Source organism: Tachysurus vachellii, chromosome 12, assembly GCF_030014155.1.
Source record: "Tachysurus vachellii isolate PV-2020 chromosome 12, HZAU_Pvac_v1, whole genome shotgun sequence".
Classification (NCBI taxonomy): Eukaryota; Metazoa; Chordata; class Actinopteri; order Siluriformes; family Bagridae; genus Tachysurus; species Tachysurus vachellii.
The window spans coordinates 13,294,789-13,318,626 of record NC_083471.1 but is presented as its reverse complement, the minus strand read 5'-3'; the positions used below and the strand labels follow the sequence as shown (position 1 = coordinate 13,318,626).

Below are 23,838 nucleotides of genomic sequence, written 5' to 3'. Positions count from 1 at the left end.
TTGCTCTGTTTCCATTCTAGTTAAGAAGGTAAATTAAGGAGAAAATCATATGTACAGCATAAATCTGTGTATTCTGGTTAATTCATCACTGGAACACATAAATAAAAGTCCTAATAAGTTTTTTTACAACAACAGTTTAAACAAAGGCAAAAAAGTCTCCTCCACTCTGCTGAAGTAGAGCAAAATAGACTTTAGTTAAACTTTATGCAACTACTCTCTTCCTCTTCTCTGTTGATCTGGTCAAAAGTATGATTATATTCTGGTCCTGCTGGCAAGTTCATGTATTTACGAGTTTGAAGTCGTAATTGTCAGTAAAGCTACGTGTAACGTAAACTGCTGTAGGATTTCTCAGTAGGGCACAATATCACCAGGATTGATTAATTAAATAACTGAAAAAAGAAACTGAACCTCTGTTACAGAAAAAGTCTTAATAATCAGGCAATTGACTACATGGTTGTTCTGATTACTGTGTGTGAAAGTTTTTCATTGAGTTTCAATTTTGTAAAATACGAGAGCAGGAGTAAAAAAACAACAACAAAACAGACTTCACAGGTTCTTCGCTTGAATGTCCATCATGTTATTCCTCTCCTGCACAGAAGAACATCTAAAAACAACAGAGAAGAATATCTGAGTAAGAAAACAACAGTAATGTTTTATATAATGAAATATGTTCTACGTTTGAACATTTAACTGATCTTTATCATTTCCAAAAAGGCTCAAAGGTTCGTTAAAACCTTTAATCAGTTGTGTATCAGAACGGTTTCAGACTTGGATCGATGGGATAAATCACCTGGCAGGCGTTTACAGCTTCCTCTTGTTTGCTCACAATGTTCACTAGTTTTGTGACATGACTCTGGATGAACGGCTCACACTAAGAGAACACGGAAAGAGAGACAGAATCTTGATGAGAAATATTCCCTTAATCAACAATAATGAATATACAATATTAGGTATATTCATTATGTTACCCCTGGAAGGGCGTTGGGGTGGCGGTGGCATGTCTTCCAGAGCAAAGAAGCTGTCTGGATCTCGGTGGCATTCTGGTCGAGGTGAATCCGAGTCAGGATCATGAGGTTTTTACAGGTTTTACAGTGTGAGGGCAGAGCTGGCTCTAGGGGGAAAACAAAACAAAAATTTTATGTTACATGCACAATCAGAGTACGAGAATAAAAAATAAATAAAATAAAGTAAGGAATAAACCTTACAACCTAGATACAATATAAAAATAACAGGAATAACGGGTAAATAAAGTCCAGTTACGTTATAAATATATATACATATATATATATCTCTCTTATATAAAGATGTAAGGAAGACAAAAAGACCAACTATTGTAATAATACAGGTCCAACCTTTTATTTAACGGAACACTTAACAGGAAAGGATCCACATTTCGATATTAGGAATTGATTCCTTTCTGAAGTGGTTTATACCCTTTATTCCAAAGCAATTTACCACATATATATTAGATATGTTATACATTATATCTATATATGGAACATCACATCATGCTGTACAAATAGAGTCAACTACACTCAGGCTTCTTCTGGCCTTTTTTCCTTTTTTTGGATTGGATTTGAAATCCTCTCCCCTGCAAAATTTTTCCACCTTATGCCTCCTATCCACACACACTTCCTGACACTGCAGTAAGATACCATTCACTCTCTCTTTAATCAGATTGTTCTCACTGCTCATTTTGCCTCAGGTTGTCGATAATGTAGTCTTATAGAATTTCTTCAGATTTTTCTCTCCAACTTTTACTGTGCCAAAATGAACTTGAGCGCCAATGACTGCTCATCAAATAAAGGAGGTATGGTGCAAAAGAATACACACAAGGTTTCTTCATATTGAAATTCCAGGACTTCTACGAGAGATAAAGGAAAAAAATTATTTGTTATAAACAGGGACGATGCACGTCGCCTTCACTGTAACGTCAGTGTAAAACGGGTAAGTTATAGGAGTCGTCTCTGGAAAAATGAGCTAACGAAAAGTGGGATGAGGAGGAAGAGGGGCTTCAGTGCCATGTCATACTTTGATTTAAAAGAGTTTATTTGTGCCCTACCAAAAATAAATACTTAACTGTTATTAAACGATTTTGTATTTATGATTTAAGACTTTTTATATTTTAAGCACTAGATAGAAAAATAACATCCTATTTTCAAAGTTTTAAAAATGACTTGAACCTGAGCATAATTTTATATCTTAATAAGAAACACTTTTTTTTTTAAATAAGAAACTCTTACTGAGTCTCCATAACAACCAGACAGGATAGAGAACTGATCACGTTGAAAGATGTGAAAGTTGAGATGTTGATATTGTCACTGTTTTGTATGGAGTGCTATTTCTTTTTACAATAGAGGCCTTGAATAAATTGTGAAACTGTAAAAACTGTGAACTTTAAGTACATTTCCTTTTTGTTACCCATAAAACACCCAGACAGCACAATGCTCCTTCAGCATTTTGGATAATTACCCAGAGCAGGTGTATCCTGGACTAGACATAAGTGCAGGAACATGCATATGGTGTGCGGAGTGGCAGAAGTGAGCAGAAAGTCGATGATCTGCTTGCCGTAATTTTCCAGAATATTGTTGCACTGATCTTTGTAGTGTTCGGGCAAGTGGTCGCAGATTTTCTCCAGAAGCTTCACCACAGTCTCCTGAAAGAGTTATTTTTTTTTTGCTTTGAATTGAATTCTTTGAGCAGCCTACATGAGTACTAATGAAATTGTTTTGTCTTACTTCGGTTCTCTCTTTTGGCAGCATGTCCTCCAATTTTTTGATGAGGAAAAGGCAGAAGGTGCACTGTGGGCTGACTTGGAACTGTAAGGGCAGAAAGTTACAGGGAGAGATGTTCAAAGAGGCACATCTATTAAATAAAAGGGGGTTCATCTACAGTAAGCACTTGATCCTGAATCTGCAGCCCAGCCAGGGAGGTGTTTTTACTCAGGTCTGAATCTGAGTGTGTTTGTTTCAGTAATCATTTCATCATTACCATCAGCTAAAACACGCACTTTACTTCCTAAAAAAGTGTAAACCTGAGTATCATGAGTCGTGTTCACATTGATGGGAATCACGGCACAGTTCTAATGCAACTGAACTCACTCGACCTCCTACAAGAAATCTCAGGTTTGATACTAACCCTGGTGTCAGTGACAGCTTTTTACCTTCAGCAACTTTTCAAAAACTGTGCGCTGTTTCGTAAAAACACACAAGTGGGCAAGTGGGATGTCAGTCACACACACACACACACACACACACACACACACACACACACACACACACACACACACACACACACACACACACACACACACACATTAACCCTCAGAGGCAATTTAGCATATTCAAATCTTGCAAGTTTTTAGGAGGTGGCAGGAAACCACACAGACATAATGTACATGTTATAACAGATATAACACACACTGTTACAGCTGCACACCTCCTGAGAAGTTCCTCTTGAAAGCTGCACTTCCTGCAGCCCAACATTGAGCAACTCTGGAGCTCTGTGTTCCGGCTGGACAGCACACAGTCCAAGCATGGTGCATATCTCTCCTTCCTTATGTGCCTACAGAACAAATAATATGCTTTGTTTAATATTAAACAGTGAATTTTAGTGCTGTCTTCAATATATTCATTGTGTGGGGGTCATGTTGTGGACTTACAGTGAACGCAACAAATCTTTGTACGACAAGCGGCAGATACTTTCGCACGAAATCCAAACAGTCGCTAATAACCCTGCCTTGAGGGAGACGACGACAGATATCGAAGAAGGTCTCTTGGATCATGTCCTGTTAGTGAAAGGGCAAATTTAATGCTGTGGTTGTAATAATTATTAATTATAATAATCGTTTAAATATAGGTTCATTTACACTTCCTTAAAACATAGAAGAAACAGCCATGGCATTTTCACTTCTGCAAACATGACATGTGTTATGAAGAGGGTTAATCATGCACAGTGATCAAAATTTCTCTCCCTCTCACAAATACACACACACACACACACACACACACACACGAATCATACATGAGTCACACTCACCTGCGTCTCTGGATGTGAAAGCATATCAGAGAACAGCTCCATGATCGTGACACAGTCAGAGCACATGTTTTTGGTCTACAATGAGAGCTGAATATCAGTTTGGTTGCAAATATTCAATGACTTTATTCCAAAAATCTATCAAATACATAAACTCTGTGTATATTGTGTTTCTTCCCCCCAGTATTCCAGTGTGTTGGTCTCTCTAACAAACAGCAGGAGTAGAAATGTACTATTTGAACCCAGTCTTTATCTATAATATTTGCTTTTAACAAATGCTGGAAAGCAAATAAACAGTATGTGGATTGATTTTGGACCAAATTTCTTTCTAACCCATGCAGCCTTACACACAGGAGGGAAACACCCAGTAGGTTTGATCTCCATTTTTTTCACTGTCATGTCTATAATGTGTGTGTTTTAAAGGATTGAGGAGGTAACAAACTTGAGCTGTCATGGTAATCTATGAGCATAGTGTAGTAAGTGTTTCAATCACAATGAGATATTATTGTGTACTCTTGTGGTACTGTATGTCACCAGCAACCTCTTGTGTACCGCTTCACTTTGCAGTGATCATTATTATATCATGGTAAAGTTTCACAACCCTTTTTTCAGGTCCAGAAATAATGTAGAAGTGTGACAGCGGTGTAGCATAAACAAGGTTTCAGGTCTACATTACACTAATTTATTTCTCTGAGAAAGTATATAATATAATATATAATATATAATATAATATAAGAATATATACTTTTGTTTTTACAAAAGAAAATACCTTATTTAGACAAAAAGGTGAAATTTCCTTCTTTTAGTTATGTTTAGTTAAAAATGTCATGACTGAATAAAGAAACCGAGAACACATTATCTCAAACTGCAGATTTTCTCAGTATTTAAAAAATTCAGAATAAAAAAACAATTTTTTTTATTTTTTCAAATATTTTATATTTATTACTTAATGATTGGTTAAGCATTAGAGGTGACAGCGGTGAGGACAAACTCCCTAAGACAATATGAGAAAGGTCGCTTATCTGGGTGACACCTGATAGTGTGATTATAAATCATTTCCCTTCTATATAGTCATGACAAAATGTCTTCTTTCCTTTCACAACATAAACGAAATCCCAAATTTCCCAAAACACTAATCTGGGTGTTTGTACCATATTTATTTAACAAACAGCCATTTATCTATGTATCTATCTGTCTGTCTGTCTGTCTGTCTATAACTTAATTAAAGTCATATTTATGGTCCAGGTTACTACCAAATGAGTTCAATGACAAAAATCACTGACCATTGAAAGGCTGGAGGTTTTCAGGTTTGGAGAGTAAGGCCCAATGATCCTTCCATGCCCTGTAACAAGACAAATTCAAAAGTTCTTTCAGTGGTTCATGCATCCTTCACTAACTGTTTGGATGTCATTTAATTAAAAAGAAAGGATAATAAGGAAGAAAGTTTATGTTAAACTCATTAAATAAAAACATGAAATTGTATGAACTTAATTTGTTGCAGTAATGTGGACATTGATATGTAAACGGTCAATAAAACCAGAATCACTTTCAGGCCACAATAGATAATATCAATTCACATGTTTTTGCATCTGATTCTGTGCAATTGCTTAATTATTTGCGGATTGTTGCTTATCTATTATTTAACAACTAATATTTAAAAGAACTTTACTCAAATATTTTAATCATGAAATGTCATTTTGTTTTATGATGATGATAATAATAATAATTATTATTATTATCATCATCATAAAACAAAATGACATTTCATGATTAAAATATTAATCAAAAATTAATTGTGGATTGCAATATATTGTTGTGGATTGCAATATATATATATATATATATATATATATATATATATATATATATATATATATATATATATATATTGCAATCCACAACAATTCATATGAAACGTCAGTACAAATAACCATTTTTAAGACTGTATACAAAACTATATAATAGAAATATTGCAGTTTATTGTTTACTGCAGACACCTCAGCACTGGGAGGAGTCCAGTAAGGAATCGAATAACAAAAAAAAGGCAAAACGATTTTTTTTATTTGATTATAATGATGACGATGATGATGATGATGATGTTGATTATTATTATTATTATTATTATTATTATTATTATTATGCATTCAGGCGTTACCGGTCATCATAACAACAAAGCGCGTGCAGAAATGATCTTACCGCTTGCCAGGACGAAGGCGAGGATGAAGAGGCAGCCAGCAGGAGCTGTAGACATGATGAAGCTCTCAGGATGAGGATGAGTGCGGCTCTGAGCGTTAATGTGAGCACTGCGCTGGGAAATAAGAGCGGCGCCTCTCAGTGACACACAACAGGGCGGGAGAGGAAACAGAACTGCGCGTGTCTCCTGCTGTAATTGTAGCCAATCAGATGCAGCCTAGCAAACCAACTGGATGAAATAATTATTAATAAATAATAATCATAAAAACTTCTATACAAAGACATGTCAAACTTCTATATAAAGTTACACATGTAAAATACATCAAAGGCAAATAAAACCAATTTTGATTTATTTATAAATCCAAACACACCACAACATTGTCTGATACTCTTAACCCTGTTATTATACAGGCTGATTCACATCATTTCTGATAGTTTGTGAAATTCCGTGATCACTTTCTTGCCATAATAAAACAAAAAATATTGTCATTGAATATTTTCATTGATTTCGGCCTTTCAAAATGTATGTATGTATGTATGTATGTATGTATGTATGTATGTATGTATGTATGTGTGTATGTATGTGTGTATGTATGTATGTATGTACGTACGTGTGTGTGTGTGTGTCTATGTATGTATGAGTGTATGAGTTTGTGTATGTATGTATGTATGTATGTATGTATGTATGTATGTATGTATGTATGTATGTATACACAACATACACAACATACACAACATACACAAACTCATACACTCATACATACATACACACACACGTACGTACGTACATATATGTACGTACGTACGTGTGTGTGTGTATGTATGTATGTATGTGTATCAGTGGTGTCAAAAGTATTCACATTCATTACTCAGGTAGAAGTATAGATACTAGGGTTTAAAAAGACTTCTGTAGAAGTTGAAGTATCAACTCAAGCTTTTTACTTTAGTACATAACTTATCAACCAGCTGTAGATTATAGCTTTGCACAATTAACTTACAAATATTGCATATAGTAACAATATAAGCTCAGATAACATTTGGTTAAAGTTGAATTTTAAATCTCACACCGAGCCACCAAACTAGTTTGCAATGTTGAATCATAGCCTACTCTTAGCAAGCAAACCATTGGCATGTACCCAAGTTTGCCATAGCAAACATCGCAAATTTATCATTATTAGTACGTTACTAGGTCACTACAATATTGTCAATAATCGACTGATAATAACAAAAACTATAGCTTTGCACAATTAACTTACAAATATAGCAATAATTTAAGCTCAGATAACATTTGGCTAAAGTCGAATTTCAAATTTGTTAATAATTGACTGATAATAACAAAATTTCAGCTCACCTCAATATGCTTTTTTAAATTATACGGCGAGTTTTTGAAAGCCATTAGCTCGTGGTATTTGGGTGCGCATAGCTTACAGCGCATGCGCAATGACTTGTTTTTCGATCCAACCATTTCAAACAATTCTTCCAGGTCCGGCCAGGGATGTATAAGGGTTGGGGTTGGTTGGTCTTCCTGGCTACCAACTTCCTCACTGGTGCTGGTGCTGGTTGTTGAGACATTTGGTTTGAGTTTTGAGCCTTTGCCTGCTATGTCCAGCGTTGGGTAACTGAAGTGTGACGTGATTTGTATGTATGTATGTATGTATGTATGTATGTATGTATGTATGTATGTATGTATGTATTTATGTGTGCATGTGTGTATTGTATGTATGTATGTTTGTATGTATGTATGTATGTAAGTGTGTATGCATGTATGTATGTATGTGTGTATGTATGTATGTATTTATGTATGTATGTGTGTATGTGTGTATGTATGTAAGTGTGTATGCATGTATGTGTGTATGTATGTATGTATTTATGTATGTATGTATGTGTGTATGTGTGTATGTATTTTATTTTATATTAATTTAAAAAAAGAAATGAACAAAACTCCAAATATATTCACACTACGTGTTCTGAAATCCTATTGTACGCTACTTATACATAGTATATAGTATACTTATACATACATAGTTTGTCCTGTTTGTTTAATGACAATTGTGGTTAGTTGGTTGCAGAATTGCTCTGCTTGTCTTTGGGTGGCCGCGTATCAAAGGAAGTCCGCAACATGCAGCAGCGTAAGTGGGGCTTCGCGCCTCGCGCATATTAAAGCCTGCACGGTTTCGAGAGACAGTGAACTTGACAGCTCGTCTCTTGTTCCTCCTCAGATCTGCTTCAATGATCAGAGGGATTCCTCGGGAGGCTGCAGGATGACAGGGGTCATCAAAGGCCACCTGGACCCTTTAAAAGCTGCGCGTAAGGCCTGGACTCGACAGAAAACGCGTAGCGCTGACAAGGAACACATTCACGCGATGAGACCACTTCCACTAGCTGTGCTGCTTGCTCTAGTGAGCCTGAGATGCCTGGGAACCAAACAGCACAGCCAGCAAAGGGCGAGACATCATGCAGAGCATGACAGTGAGCACCGGTACAGTGTTGGAGTGTATCATCCTCACAGATACCCACTGTATATGATGCAGCTGTACCGACACTACAAATCAGTGGACACGAGGAAAACAGCTGCCCGTGTGAACGGTGATGCTTTGCATCAAACAGACTCCGTAGTGAGTTTGGTGGCCAAAGGTAGGAACGTTTATTTATTTATTTATTTATTTATTTGTAATAACACTGAAAATGATGTGACGTCAATGTGTATGCATTAATAGACAGCATGGACAGGTTGTACTGCAGTGCTGAATAAACTCTTCTCATGCAGAATAAACATCTGGAACGTTAGTAGTGTTGTAGCTTTAACACCTTAATTACTTCATTCACTCTTGCACTGTTCCTTATAGGTGCTGATACAACATTGATGACTTTTCTGTGTTTCATTTATTCATTCATTCATATTTTCCACATTCGTTAATTCACAAGCGTTTGCTTGTACAAATCAGTCCTAAAATCATATCAAGTGAATATGCACTTTTATTTGTACTTTTACGGATTTACTTTTAAGGTTATTTGAATGCTTTAGGTGTCTGGTGGTCTACACGCCCATAGCAGAAACTTCTGGCGCGTATCATTGATCTCTCATGTTATCGGCTGTTGTCTGATCCTCCCCTTTTAACAGCTCACTAGTGTCAGTGCATATTCGACTTTAAAGAGTTGCTTCGTTTTATGTGCACGGGTGTGTGTATTAGCCCATCAGACGTTCAATACACATCCCCCTGCTCTCCCTGTACCTTCCTGTGGTCACATTTGGCTGGCGCTCTTTACTCCTGTTCAGGCTGAAGGCCATCAGCTGCATTTATGTTTATTGCATCGTGGTTTCTCTGAGTTAATGCATTGATTGCTTCTCTGACTTTAACGGCGGCATAATTTCTCCATCAGAGTGTCATCAAATCGGTGAGAGGTGGAAGGTCACTTTCGACATGTCCTCCCTTTTCGGCAGACAAGAAATCCGGCTTTCCGAACTCCGGTTCCGCGTGTCCTCCTTTTCCGCCACCGAGGTAGAGCTTTATCACGCGCCGCATAACAGCGCACCTGAAGAGCGGGTCTTCCTCGGCAGCATCAAGGTCACACCGGGACTCTCCTCCTCTTCCTCCTCCTCCTCCTGGAAGGTGTTCAACGTAACTGCTCTCCTCACATATTGGCTGCATCACGGGGGCGAAGAGCAGTTTCCTGTAACCGACATATTGAGCGCTGTAGAAGAGGGCAGCGGAAATGATGGAACCGAACCATCTCCACGCCGCACAATTCAACATCTACCCACTGACCGAGTGATGATTGTAGTGTTTTTGAAGAGCTCGTTGACCCAGGGTCACCAGAGCAGGTCTACTTTAATGCAAACAGTACAACACTCCAAATACGTAGTTCTGGACCGACCCGGTAACGCAAGGCGACGCAAGAGGAACAGGATGGACCCGGAACATGTGCGGGAGGTGGTGGCGAGTGAAAACGTTACTGGGTCATTCACAGAGTCCGTGCAAAGGCCGCTGTGCAGACGAGTGGACATGTGGGTGGATTTTGACCAGATCGGGTGGAATGAGTGGATTGTGCATCCGAAACGTTACAACGCGTACCGATGTGAAGGAGAATGCCCAGTTCCGTTAGATGACTCCTTCAAGCCTACGAATCACGCCTACATGCAGGTAAGACACAGAGTCAGTATGCACGACTTATTATTTTATTACGTGCACACCTGAGAAAGGCTTTATTGCTCATTGCTTGAGTAAATGAAATGAAACAAAATCATTACCATACATTAAAGTTCTAAATATTTTAGAAGTATTTCACTGTTGCTCAATTGTTCAAATGTGACTTGTTTTCTGAATGAAACAGAGTCTGCTGAAACTTTACCATCCAGAGCGCGTTACCTGCACATCCTGCGCGCCCACGCGCCTCAGCTCGCTCTCCATGCTCTATTACGAGGGCGAAGACGTAGTGTTGCGTCACCACGAAGACATGATCGTAGAAGAGTGCGGATGCCAGTGAACCTGACCGGATGCTCCTGGATTATGAAGACAATTTTTTCACTTACTCTTCTTAAATTGCACACTTCGACTTGATAATCATATTATTTTATCAAAAGCCACTAGTCTACTGAGAGAATTTAAATATTTAATATTTAAATAGAATGTTTGGAAGTGGACTAATTTCTAAAAATGTCCATGTGTACAAAATGTATATATGAGTAGTTAATACATAATGATATATATTTTTAATACATCAAATTTGCCATGTAAAATGTCTAATCTTTTATATTTTGTCATCAGAATCTATTATTTGTACTGTTTGTACAATGCAAGATTACATATTTCCTTTTTGCGTCAATTAAAAGTTAAATGAATAAAAAACTTGACAATCTACAAAGCAATATGAACTGAAACATTTATAAACTTGTACAGCAGCTTTAGCTTTGGCACAAAATTAAATTGTAAGGCTATCACAATCAGCCCATGCAACTGGCTGTCATGCAAAATCTTACTAAAACCCAGTAAAAGAAAGTTGATTGTGTTACATATGTAAAATTATCCATCCTACAGTTTCAGCTTGTTTTGACTGGCTTAACCGTACCTTTGTTCTTTATTGAACTGTGTTCTAGATAATATCATTAACACCAGCATTGCTAAATTTCAGAGAAATTTCAAGCTCAACTACATTTCAAAGATGACACAAAAGACCTGAAACTAGTTTGTCATCAGAGATTTTTTTTCTCATCAACAAAACAAATCTAGAAAAAGTTTTTGTCTCATGTCAAATAAGAAAAGGTAAAACAATTATTTGACTAATTTTCACTGTAAGAGCTAATATTTTTTTTATTTTAACAGGATTTTCAATTATATGGAACTGTGAATATGGACTTTGAACGTCTAATAAAAATAGTGGAGCTTTATTTTATGCTTGTACCTATGGATTACATGGCACTTGTCTCACCTTTATTTCTGAACTACATTACTAAATAAAGGAAAAAGCTTTAAATGTTCCCACAACACAGCATGTCCCAGCCTGGAGCAGATGGAATCCACAGATCCTCCCATATTGCAGTAACAGCCACTTTATCAGATATCCATCAGATAAAAACCTCTTTCAGTCTCAGACAGTTTAGTTAAGAGAGCATGAAGAGCAATCAACATCCCTAATACACAGTTGACTGTTTTGGTTTAATATACATTTAACTGTGGTGGAATCATTTTTGAATCTCTATCCCAGCCAGGTTCATGGTGGATCTGGACTCACTAACATCGGGTGCAAGGTGGCACAATTTACCAACACAGATATTAAACTGAGCTCAAAACATCTCTATGTGCACTTTTATTTTTATTTAATGATGATTCATCATTTAATATTTGCACTATTTTGGTTTCTAAGAAAGTTATATTTGCAGGATTAAATGGCGCTGCAAAAAAAACCCCCCAAAACAAAACAAACAAACTATAATGCACTCTTGATTTTCACCTGGACCTCCTTCAATAAAAGATTGGTGTAATTATTTCAGAGATATTGTTCTTATAGAAAGATCATTGGCTGTCATCCATAAAGCATGAAGCTTAACTATAGACATTTGGGATGAAGTTATTGCTGCACTTTTGATATCACCTATAGTCAATCCTTTAGGGCTAGCACATAATCTAAATGAATCTAAATCTTAACAACAAAACTAATGTCATTGTATTTATCTTATATATTCTTTTATTCATCTTTGTTTTGGCAATTTTATAGAGTTTAAATATTATATATACTTGAATACACATATACTACTAGACATATAACAAAGTAAAGTGTTCATCTTGTGTTAAACCTGAATAATAAAAAGATGCCCCCCCCCCCCCCAAAATAAATAAATAAATAAATAAATAAATAAATAAATAAATAAAAATAAACATAAACATACTGAGAAAAAGTTTAGGTTTCTCTACTGTTACACTTCTGGGAAGTTAATTTAATTGTAAGAAGGATTTTTGTTGGATTTTTGTTTTGTTTCTGTTGGAGCTATGGTTTGTACAAAAAACCCCAACAAAAAACACAACACTTCAGTGCTTGTAAAGACTTAATGCTAGACTATGGCTATAAATCTGTAAGGAATACCTAATTAACACATGCTGACTGGCTCTCAGACTCAGTCAACTGTAACCCTGTTAAACTCCAGGTGACCTTGTACTCTGAAAGAAAGTAGGAACAGTTACAATCTGAAAGCCTTGTTTCCATAGAATAATAAAATTCCCTACTTGAACGGAATTCACTTTCTCACATCACATAAAAAGTGACTAATAACTTGTATTTAAATCTTAAATCGTATGTGAAATTAAGTCTTGAGATTTTTGACAGAAATGTTCTTGTTTCTAACATCAAGTCTACTATTTAATAGTTTGAGGTTTAAACTGCTACAGAAAGCTGTTTATAAGTTGTCAGCCTCTTCAAAAAGAAAGAAAGAAGTCCCATTTGCACAGCTTTAGTGTTCTGGATTGCAGAGCCAAGTGCAAATCCTGACAAAATGACCTGGAGACTGGAGACAATAGTGGTGCGGTTGTTTGTTAATTTGGGGGTGGGATTGGGGGGACGGGCGTCAGCAGCATTTGAAGAACGGGTGGCATCTGGAGGTGTGTGAGTCCTCACATCGTAGAAAGTGGTTATTATTTCAGTTGGGTGGTCTGAGGGAAGGTTGTTACAGAAAGTGACAAAAAGGAGCTACTTTGTACAGGAACAGACTGTGTATGTAGTCTGTAGAGTGCAGTGAATATTGTAAATATCTGATTCAGTGACCCCCTCATGCTCCTAGTGTATAGATGTGGAAGAGGAATGACTCACAATCACACTGCCTGGGGCATCACCCAGAGGAGGATGACTTTCCTAATGAGTCTGGTTTCTTCCTCTTATCGACTCACTGGTTTTTTCATCACCACTGTTGACTTGCTTAATAGTGATTAATCTAATTGCCAAATTCTATGTCAATAAAAATGAATTGTACTTTTTTTAAGTACATAATGAAAAACCAGTTAGAACTCAAAGTGCTATCTCTATTTTATAAATTTTTAACCTCCATACTTTAACATCTAAGGTAACATTATTTTGTGATTATTTTTATGTTGTACTTAATAACTGGTCTCCAGATATTTGCAAAGAAACCAGCTCCAGGTCTAGTTTTCATTCAACCTTTTAGACATGGCAGTATACAAATGTGTGTGCAACATTTCTCTTATATATTTATAAGAATTCATATTGAGGTGATACAAAACTGACAAACACAAAGCCATTTGTGAGTAATCTTTTCTTTATTAATCCTGTAAATATTCTTTATTTTTTGTTTTTTTCAGCTGGTGTACAGGGTGAGTTGTCTATACATATATCTCAGGTCAGATCGGTTCAAACCATAGACCCTGTGTATAGGTACCATTTAATTGTTTTCCCATTTCAACAGCAATAAAAATAAGATCAAATAAAACAAAAGACCCACAAGGCCTCTTTATTTCCCAGGTTGCAGGCATACGTCTGAAGTCTCAGTTGCTATAAGTGCATCCATAATAGATCTGTAATCCCCAATAATTGGTTATAAATCCCCATGAGCAATTGCAAAGCATTCTAATTAAATATATATAGATTTGGATATATATTATATTATATATATATATCTTTGTATATATCAAAAACTTTTTCTGTGCATGTGTGCAGTTTACATTCCTTTCAAGGTTAATATGCTATCGAGTGACTAATTGTAATCCGTTCTCTAGAAGTTTAAGATTATAAGTGTTTCTAGTTTTTGCAACAGTTTACATTTTTGTAATAAACTGGTTTCATCACTGTAATGACATCAAAAAACTTTTTATTTTATTTTTGGAATCCCCCTCTCTTCCACTGACTCTGACTTTCCTAAAATCCTGACTTTTCCACATGCGACTGTTTTTTCTGTTTTTTTCTTTTTTTTAAATGACAGAGAAATGAACTTGAGGAGAAGTCTTGTATGAACACAAGGCGTGTGTGTACAAATCTTACACGTCGACTAGTTTCGAAGCCCAGCTCACCGTTCCGTTAACCATCATGAAGACAAAGGGAAGCACCATTTAGAGTTGCTTCTGGTGATTTATCATTAAACTCTACGTCCAAACTTCCATTCAAACTGCATCTGATCCACTACAGACGCCCACAGGCCAGGATACAGTGAGAGTAAATACTGTTACCACACTACAAAATGACAACGTGAATAATCTCAAAAGTGGCTCATTTTTTGCACATTGCTGGTTCATGGCCTTTTCGTCTGAGACATCATTTCCGCTTTTAAAATAGAAATAAAACTAAAATGAAACATTTCAAAAATAAATGAGTGAATGTGCCTTGTAGTTTGTGATCTTAACGACAATTTAACAAGAATGATGAGCACCGTTTGTGTCTCCAACACTTTGGAATGAAGCATCTGAAGTCAGGGAAATACTTTGAATGTATTAAACAAACCTGTCAGATCTAAATACGGTGATTGATTATTAAAATTGTAGGAAACAATGCTCGTGATCAGTTCATTTACGGTCGACTCTGCCTTTTACTTCAGTTTTCACTAATCATTCTTAACAATCTCTATTTCTCATGATCTGTTTGGTCACTGACTTCCTGTTTGTGAAGTAAAAGAACTCCAATAAACAATGCTGCTTAAACAATCTTTCTATTTGGGTTAAATTTATGTCAATTTTATTCAACATTTTTTTCTTTTTGGCATAGCTCTTAGTGGTAAGTATCAGAAGACATGTACTGTACATGCTGTGTAAGAGGAAACTTTGGTGTAATTTGCTTTTCGTGTCTCTTTACTATACTGTATTGATGATCTATCCTGTGTTTCTGATCCTTAAAGTGCTGTAAAAACAAAATGATCTAGAGTCATGCAAACATATTAGCTCACAGTCTTGCAGTGTCATTCAACTAAAGGAAATACGCTCCAAGGTCCTGATGCAAAAAACAAGCAACACGTCGATATATTCTGACATCATTTCTGTTTCTGTGTGATGCTATGTTACCACGAAACACTGGATTGTTTACATAATAATAATAATAATGATCAAATATTCAGTTGACTGACTAATTTCAGATGTACACCATGATATCTCATGTTCATTCTGATTTAGCTCACTTGGCTGATGATGATGAAATACTTTAAGGATTAGTTTTAGGACCGTTGATATGAACTGTATCCGTATCTTGGTGCTTGAAAATGCATCAACATCATTGTGTTTATATCATAAGATAATAGAATTATTCATTAAAATGAATTCATGAAAATTGGCAGAAAATTTTTAAGGTCCAGGAAAGTGTTTAGAGCAAGTACAGGTTACCATGGAGACCAATGGAAACAGATGGAAGAATATAGTTACATGTTAATATAATGACGCTTTAAAAGTATAACCAGTGAGAACTGGAAAAAAGATAATCAAAAAAAAATAATAATAATAATAAAATAAAATAAATCAAGTTTTGGTGTTTCCTGCTTTAAACATATAACCTCGCAATATATTCTACAGTCAGAAGGTTTCAGTATCAGTAACATGTGTTTGAGTGTACTTGGGAAAGTTGGTCAGCTTGGACAGTGCTACAGTCTAATCACAGTGTTTTAAAGACCATTAAACTAAATCCGCCAGAGTTTTGTAGGAAAATTCACCACACCTCATTGCTCTTAATTGTGGCTGGCCAAAACAAAACAAAAACAACAACAAAAAAAAAGAAATCAAATCTAAATGCTAGAAAACATAAGAGAAGAAAAATAGCCATGTGTGCATTTAGGTCACGTGTCTATTGCTTTCCAAGTGTGAGTAAAATACACCGGGCTTTAATGTCAGTTGTCTTTTTCTCATTTCAATTTGGCAACACACACTTTTGAAATTTTGTCTTAAAACTAGCAAAGTAAAACGACACATAACTGCAGAAACGGTGACACCAAACCCGCTTCAGACTAATAGACTAAAACTGATTTCCGTTTCACGTCACAATATAAGCTGTTTGTGCCAGCCAAGAAACTTCAGGAAATTCCACTCCTTCATCTACTGACGTTCCGATGTTCTTGCTTGAATTAATGTCCGTTCATACACAAAAATTAAGGTACACCAGCAAACTGATATCTATTGCTTTCATCGTGTTGCTTATTGCAGCGTTGAAGTGGGATCTTGAGTCCAGTTTTTCAGAGCAACGCTATAATTTGCTTAATAATAACTTCCTGAAGTTTCCACACATCACATTTGAGGTGAGTCTCTGAAGAGGTTGTAAGATCTCTTAAAAACTCTGAACGAATAATACGGAAAAGCAGAAACTAACTCCAGCATCCTGACTAACAGCTTTTCATTCATTTTACCTTCCTTAATAATACTCTCTCTCTCTCACAGCACATCAAAACCTGAGCTACTGAGATCATTTAAAATGGAAGACTTCGTTGCTACATTTGCACTTAACACAAGTGTAAAAGTCAGACAGGTGTGTGTGTGTGTGTGTATGTGTGTGGTTGATTAGTAAGTCTAAAGTCATCAATTTCCTAGAAAAACTCTGATTATCTCTGATGACAGTTAGAAGAAGCAAAAAAAATAAATATCTATCAAAGGCCAAAAGCCCTTTTTTTTTCCGTGAGTGGAGAGACAACAATGGGGAAAAATGAAAAAAAGAGAGAAAACTATGAACATTATGTAACACTGATGTTTTGACACTGACACTGTTATTAATGCTGTACGTTATATCAAACTAAATAAAAGCCCAGGCAAGGAAGTAGCAGCAGAATCTTTGCATACAGTAGTTTTTTTTTCTCTTGCAGTTGCACACATCCAGACATATCACACACACATGTAGTGTATTATTCAGTGCATATACGGCATTATGCACAAATCCAGTGCTGGAAGAAAAACTTGTGTGTAGCGAGATTGGATTTAAAAGATTTTTTTTTAGATTAGACTACAACGAATAACACATTGGAAGACTCAAAATGTGTGAGAGTTGGAGGGGGAACCGTTGTGTAATGTGACTACACGTGTGTGTCGGCGATTGCATATATGTTTCTGAAATACAGTATTGGGGCTGAGCTCTGGGTTCAGTTATACCCCAATATGCACAAACTCCTCCCTCATTTATTGCCCCTTATATCACCAGGAGTCCCATAATCCTTTGCTTTCTGTGGTGTATGTAAAGGCAGGCCATGCGACAGCACTCTCGCATGCTGATACAGGGATTACAGGAAGCACTTTTTGGATGCTTTTTTTTTTTTTTAAAGATTTTTTTCTACTAATTTTCCTTTTTATATGAAATCATGCTTTTAGCCTAGTTCTCATTGCAGGTTTGCTTTAAAGAAGCCTAAAAGCCATCTATTGGCACTGATGTCCTTTGCCCAATTTTCCACTTTCTTGCCGATCTGGATGATCATCATGTGTCTATGAGAGAAGGTTTGGGTGCCAGAGACAAGTCCTAGAGTAAAGAGAGAACAAATTATTTTAGATAAACCATCAACATTAACTCACAAATGAAAGAATAACAAAAATTCTGACATTTTACATCTCTTTTCTATTTTGCTTTTGCCTGTATTAATGAATGATTGTTTCCTTAAGGATGTGCTATTTTTGTTCTTGTGTAGTATCAGACTTACAGATTAATTATTATATATAATATTCAAGATACTTGAATATTCTACATTTCAATCTCCATATTTAAACGTACATAAATGCGACAATGAGCTTGTTTATACAACCTGCTTTGTACAAAAGGTCTGATTTTCCTCACGTCTAATCTGTTTTACTGAAGCACGCGATTTGACAACCCGCTGATGAATTTGACCCTAAATGGATCAAACTCACAAACTTTCTCTCATTAAAGAAAGATTTGATGAAGCAAATCCAACAAATGCATGAAAATATTTCAAAGGTTCTACTTTTAATAAAACTTTTTTAAGTACATTAGAAAAGAATGCAAAAGAATGTTGTGGTGTTTAAAATGCTTCAGAACTAACAATTAAAAATGTTAATTTTTTAAAAAATCCCCCCCTAATTTCCATCAGTGTAGTAGAATTGAATACTGGTGATAAGATTATTGGTGCTTGTTTGCTATATTTCTGGTGTGTTTTTATTCTTGTGGTTAATCAGGCTTAAGACCTTTTAAAGCCCCTGGATTAATTGGAATTGGTGTTAAAACACTAAAAGCTGCCATTAAAACATCTCTTATTCTTCTTATTAAGCATGTTAACCCTGTGCTATCATTGTATACTGTTTATATTCCAAATATGGAAATATACAAGAAAAAAAACCCCAATAATTTACTATTACTTTTACTACTGTGCCAGAGATTTGATAATTTCACTAAATGTCACATGAAGTCATTCACCTGTTTGGTTCAGTGCACACTACACGACTTGAGAACTGCGGCCATCGACCCCAAATACAGCATAAATACTACCAAACATGACACGACTTTGTGAAATGACTCCTTTGGATTTCTATAGAACTGATCTTCTTCTCTGCCCACAACCACTTTTTCCTACATGTTAATCCCTTTTTTCATACAAAACAGTTATGATGTTCATATAATTTGATGCTCCAAAGCTACACAACAGAGATTACAAAGAATTCCAAGATATCAAGAAAAGATGTGTAAAATTACTATTGTGTAGCAGGGCCGGTTCCAGACAATTCTATTAGGGTGGGCTGGTACAAATAATAGGTTGCCAATCAGTGGTAGTGGCAACAACACCTAATCCACTATTTACAAAATTCCACAGAGCCCTAACCTGTTCACACACAAACTTAACTACACTAAGAATGCTCTTGACACAATAGTGTAGCATTTTTTCAATCATACATTCATTGGTTCCCGCTGTTGCTTCTGCACATGACTGCATTTGGATGTAAGCTTCTATAATCCCTATCACGTGGCGCTTTCCGGGTGTTAAAACCACGTGAAGTCATCCAACATCCTTCTCATCAGCATATTTCCTTTATGGGAAACAGAAGTATACATCCTGCAATAATTACTTTAGTTGTATGGGATTAAAAGAAGGATCTAGAAGGATTAAATGCGCTGAATATATTAGCGAAGGCCCAATTACAGTAATTAGCTAATATTGGCTAGGATGGGTCATTATTCAAATCTCTAGCTGCCTGATCTTTATTAGCCTTTGACTGAAATAAGAAGATCAAACTTTGATCAGGTGGGCGAGACCCAAAATGACCCATTATTGATCAGTTGTGCCAAGTAGTATATTTACTGTGCCCAGGTGTGTAGTATGTTCACTTAATCTGTGAGTGATCGTGTAGTGTGCACTCTCTTACGTTCAACAAACCCCAGATCATAAGATTTTAAAATTTCAGTATGTCGTATAGTTTGCTTTTCATGTGTTTGCAGCCACTTCATTGATTTTGAAAACATGTTCATCACACCTGGAACTCAAAAGGCCAATTAATCCCCAGGGTTAGCAGGATTAAGTGAGCTAGTGGCATGCCTTTAGCCTTGTACCTGGACGGCCGAACGAGTGCCGCTCACTGCTTTACTCTCCGCAAAGTGGCACATTTCACTATCTGAGCCCCTCCCTTCTTCACATCCACAACATCCGGCTATCAACAGCGGGGAAGAGGAGAAGGTGGGTGTGACGAGTAGCACAGCAACAGCAGCAGATGAGACAGTCCAGAAAGAAGGAGGGTCAAGGAAAAGTGGTATAAATGCAGAATGGAGAGTTGTTGGAGAGGTTTGTGAATAGGAAAAAGAAAGAGGGATCAGGAAAACAGTGTTGAAGCCAGAAGATACAGTTAAAGTCAGAGGGAGATGTGTGAGAGATGGAGAGAGGGATGGTGCAGTCCATCATGTGACATGGAAATAGGAGAGACAGAAAGGAGAAGCATCAGAAATGTGTACAGGTTAAAAAAAAGCAGTGCTGCACGCAGAAGGACAAACACATTTATAGTTTACAGGAAGAAGAGTTTTAATGAAGCTTACATGAGACACAAAAAAGAACCAGATTAACAGGAAATGTACCAGGAAACAAGATGCTCTCCATACACAGCAGGTATGATGTGATGAAGGGACTAAAAATACATCACTGGTTGATATTACCTCAGATTCACTGTCGTTTTGCGGAGGCAGTTTTAAGGATAATTATTATTAAGAAACTGGCTCAGATTTCCATGTAATGAACACATACAGTGTTTTCAGAGTGAAAGCCATTGGATAATGTTTTTTTAGTGTTCACTGTGATTGGTTCCTCCTTTTGGGACAGAATGAAAATGAGGTGATGAAAAATCTGATCTCATGCATGCAGGGGAAAATTAAATCCATGAATTTAGACTCCTTCATGCAACCAAATGTTGGACTTCAGCAAAGTTTGGTTTGGTGGAATTGAAATATCGTCTGTTAAGGAGTCGTTAATTATTTCACAATCATTAAAAAACTCCGTTTGGCCTTTAATAGTGTTAAGATAATGTTTGTATTACTGATGATGACATACTTTGTTAAAAAATTAGCTTTGATTTAATACTTCTACTGTAAATCAAATAAAACACATGGGACATAACAAGCAAGATATTTCTTTATCCACTTTATTAGGAACATTTGAATAGCTGCGGTATATAATATAAAACTAGATAATCAGCCAATCATGTGTCAAATCATGCAGATACAAGGCAAGAGCTTCAGTTAATGTTCAAATTAAAGATCAAAATGGGGAAAAAACAGGATCCTGAAACTAAAGAGGTCACAGAGTTGACCTCTTGAATATTTTTTTCTTGAATCTTTGGTGAGTCTGAACTCTTGGCTGACAGAAGACGAGCCTGATTTGGCAGCTGCTTTTCTGCACACTTCAGCCTTCCTGTCATTTCCTCTACGTGATATTTCTGCCTGCAGGAATGTCGCTCACTGGAATTATTTTTTGTACCTGCATTCTGCATGAACTGCATGAACCATGACAGTCAAAGTCACTGAGATCGGTGTGTGAACATTTGGACATAAAACGCAGCTCTTGTAACCACATGAGATTATACATGTTGCTATGTAATTAGCTGAGTAAATGGCTAATAAAGTGGACGTTGAGCATATATCTATCTATTTTAGTATTTCTGTTTGTATGTTTTATAGCACAGAATCATTGTGATAAAAAACAGGATTTACTTGGACAATTTAGAATTTACTATTTCTTATTGAAATCAAATAAAGACTTTTTTTTTTTTAAGAATTTTTCTGTGGTACATTTCAGCATGTAATCTACTTTCAGCTAACCTACAGAACCCAGAGTAGTAAGACAAAGCAGTAAAACTTAGTCCATAACTTGAAGCCTAGATCCAGGCTTGCTCAGAAGCCCACCTTGCTTTCACGGCCAAGGACGGCGTAGCCCATGAACTGCTCTGTGTCAGCATCCAACTCATCAGCTTCCTGTTGCCCGTCTATAATGAACTCCTGACCCTCACCCTCACCTTTTCCTCTCCTCACCACCTTCCTCACCACCTACACCACCCGATGATGAGCACCATGGAGTGGAAACAAAAGGGAGCAAAACAAGAGAAATGACATTAAACAATGAAAAATAAAATGTCAAAAGTGAATGGTAATAAAAAAATGAGTGAAACCTAAACCAAATGTTTTTTGGTGATCAAAAGGATGTGAGGAATCTAACCAGGAAGCTTCTGTTCCCTTTTTGTCAACTTTCAAATCATTAAAAAAAGAATCATTTCTTCATTGCCTTCATTACACCCATGTTTTACTGCTCTCTATATCTTTCAACAATCTCATTAGATCTTTACTGTTAAAAAACCTGAAGTGAAAAACAATTGAAAAAACAAAACAAAACAAAACTGAGTGCTGCGCTGTAATAATGCTGTAATAATGTAATTTAATGTGGTCTTTGGCATTTTTCATCTTTGCAATATTTGACAGAACAAACAGTTACAAAGAGAAAAGACGTAAATGCAGCAACACATTTGACCCATAAAAAAGACTCATTAGTGCCAGTCTTACTTTAATGCCTGTGCCACACTGAAGATAATGTGGAGCGAAAAAGCGCAATCTTTACTTTGCTAATCTGCTGAGAATCTGGTCATGGCTATGCTGATTTAAAAACAAAACAAAAAAACCCTTTAGTTCAGTGTATGACTCAGCATGCTGTAGTGTGGAGTCCATAAAGACATGGTTGCATGTTGAGCTGTTTGTTTTGTTCTGAAGCTGTTTGCTCAAGAGGTATTTTGCTGCAATCGAATCAGGATCACTCACAGGAACATGTGAACATGATGCAGATGCTTGTGCTCCAGGGCTAAATATCGTTATTGTCATTGTCCCAGTAATCGCTCCCACTTCATTTTTAAAATCAGTATAAACCAGGCATTAGGTCTGTAATTATAGCCACTCAGAAGACACATCAACATTTGAAGATGACTGATAAACAGAACAGAATCATAGTGAACAAAATGATTATTACTGCACTAATCATTTCGTCACAGCTGGTAAAAAAAATGATTTCATTTGAGTTGATGAATGTTGAAGTGACTTTGCTGCGAGCAACAGGCAGTAGGATGGGAAAGCTGACCTTTTTGGTGACGATGTTGCCATGCTCATCTGTAAACTGCTCCTCACTCACTTGCTCTCCAGGAAGATCCACAGCTTCATCACCCTATGTAATATATGACAGCATAAAAGCAGTGAGAAAAGCTTAAAGAAATAAGAATTCAAATTAAAGCCCGGGAAAGTAGATCAGAACAGAAAGAAACGCTACTGAAGGTTTCCGTTTCCAAGCAAGTGTATCGGCCAAATGTGGTGCTGTCTTGCTTCAGGTAGCTCAGCCGATGAACATGTCATTTCAGCATGAATATAATATAATGAACATGCAAAAGCCTTTATACATATAACGACAAATACGTTATAGTGAGACACAGTGTCATTTGTGTGTCTTTGATAAATTCTCTGAGATGTATTCACATCATGTCCCCAGTCAGTGGATTCATCCAGAACTGTTGGAGCATATTAAATTACTTTTATTTTATTTTTTACTGGCTCTGTTTTTTATACCAGCAAAAAGTGGTGAGAAGTGGACTTTAAAAATGTGTTTATGGAAGGGTTTCACACAAGTCTGTTTTTAAGTGTAGCAGCACAACATCTCAACAAATATTATGAGCCCCTAGGTGAATTAAAATATACTTA

General features: G+C 36.4%; 3 protein-coding genes across 11 annotated transcripts in view; 1 reads left to right on the top strand and 2 right to left on the bottom strand.

Moving 5' to 3' along the window:
• Positions 1-52: 52 nt before the first annotated feature.
• sftpbb (surfactant protein Bb) lies at positions 53-6,373 on the bottom strand. The gene is made up of 10 exons (XM_060882941.1): positions 6,232-6,373; positions 5,319-5,377; positions 4,039-4,113; positions 3,662-3,787; positions 3,439-3,564; positions 2,739-2,819; positions 2,473-2,656; positions 969-1,111; positions 791-871; positions 53-604 (listed from the first exon to the last, which is right to left on the bottom strand). The coding sequence occupies exons 1-10, from the start codon at positions 6,284-6,286 to the stop codon at positions 578-580; spliced, it is 957 nt and encodes a 318-aa protein (XP_060738924.1). The 5' UTR covers positions 6,287-6,373; the 3' UTR covers positions 53-577.
• Positions 6,374-8,270: 1,897 nt separating this feature from the next.
• spaw (southpaw) lies at positions 8,271-10,759 on the top strand. The gene is made up of 3 exons (XM_060882593.1): positions 8,271-8,862; positions 9,610-10,370; positions 10,561-10,759. The coding sequence occupies exons 1-3, from the start codon at positions 8,271-8,273 to the stop codon at positions 10,711-10,713; spliced, it is 1,506 nt and encodes a 501-aa protein (XP_060738576.1). The 3' UTR covers positions 10,714-10,759.
• Positions 10,760-13,972: 3,213 nt separating this feature from the next.
• Positions 13,973-23,838, bottom strand: part of ank1a (ankyrin 1, erythrocytic a) — a 57,475-nt gene continuing 47,609 nt past the window's right edge. For 6 of the 9 annotated variants that reach the window (XM_060882698.1, XM_060882701.1, XM_060882697.1 and 3 more), the window contains 4 exons: positions 23,228-23,311; positions 22,012-22,152; positions 20,176-20,273; positions 13,973-18,138 (listed from right to left, as the gene is read on the bottom strand). In XM_060882698.1, the coding sequence (XP_060738681.1) occupies positions 20,199-20,273; positions 22,012-22,152; positions 23,228-23,311 (300 nt within the window). In that variant the 3' untranslated portion in view covers positions 13,973-18,138; positions 20,176-20,198. Of the gene's footprint in view, positions 18,139-20,175; positions 20,274-22,011; positions 22,153-23,227; positions 23,312-23,838 lie in introns of those variants that run through there. The other 3 variants (XM_060882699.1, XM_060882704.1, XR_009649248.1) reach the window with 3 other exon arrangements.

Bases quoted from the DNA above. Each gene is read 5' to 3' on its own strand.
- sftpbb (XM_060882941.1), bottom strand. From the start codon at position 6,286: ATGTCTACAGCTCCTGCTGGCTGCCTCTTCATCCTCGCCTTCGTCCTG. The intron at 3,565-3,661 runs GTAAGTCCACAA...TTTGTTCTGTAG, and splicing joins AAAGATTTGTTGCGTTCACT to GCACATAAGGAAGGAGAGAT. The intron at 1,112-2,472 runs GTAATTATCCAA...TTTTCCCCCTAG, and splicing joins CCAGGATACACCTGCTCTGG to AGCCAGCTCTGCCCTCACAC.
- spaw (XM_060882593.1), top strand. From the start codon at position 8,271: ATGACAATTGTGGTTAGTTGGTTGCAGAATTGCTCTGCTTGTCTTTGG. The intron at 8,863-9,609 runs GTAGGAACGTTT...TTTCTCCATCAG, and splicing joins AGTGAGTTTGGTGGCCAAAG to AGTGTCATCAAATCGGTGAG. The intron at 10,371-10,560 runs GTAAGACACAGA...TGAATGAAACAG, and splicing joins CGAATCACGCCTACATGCAG to AGTCTGCTGAAACTTTACCA.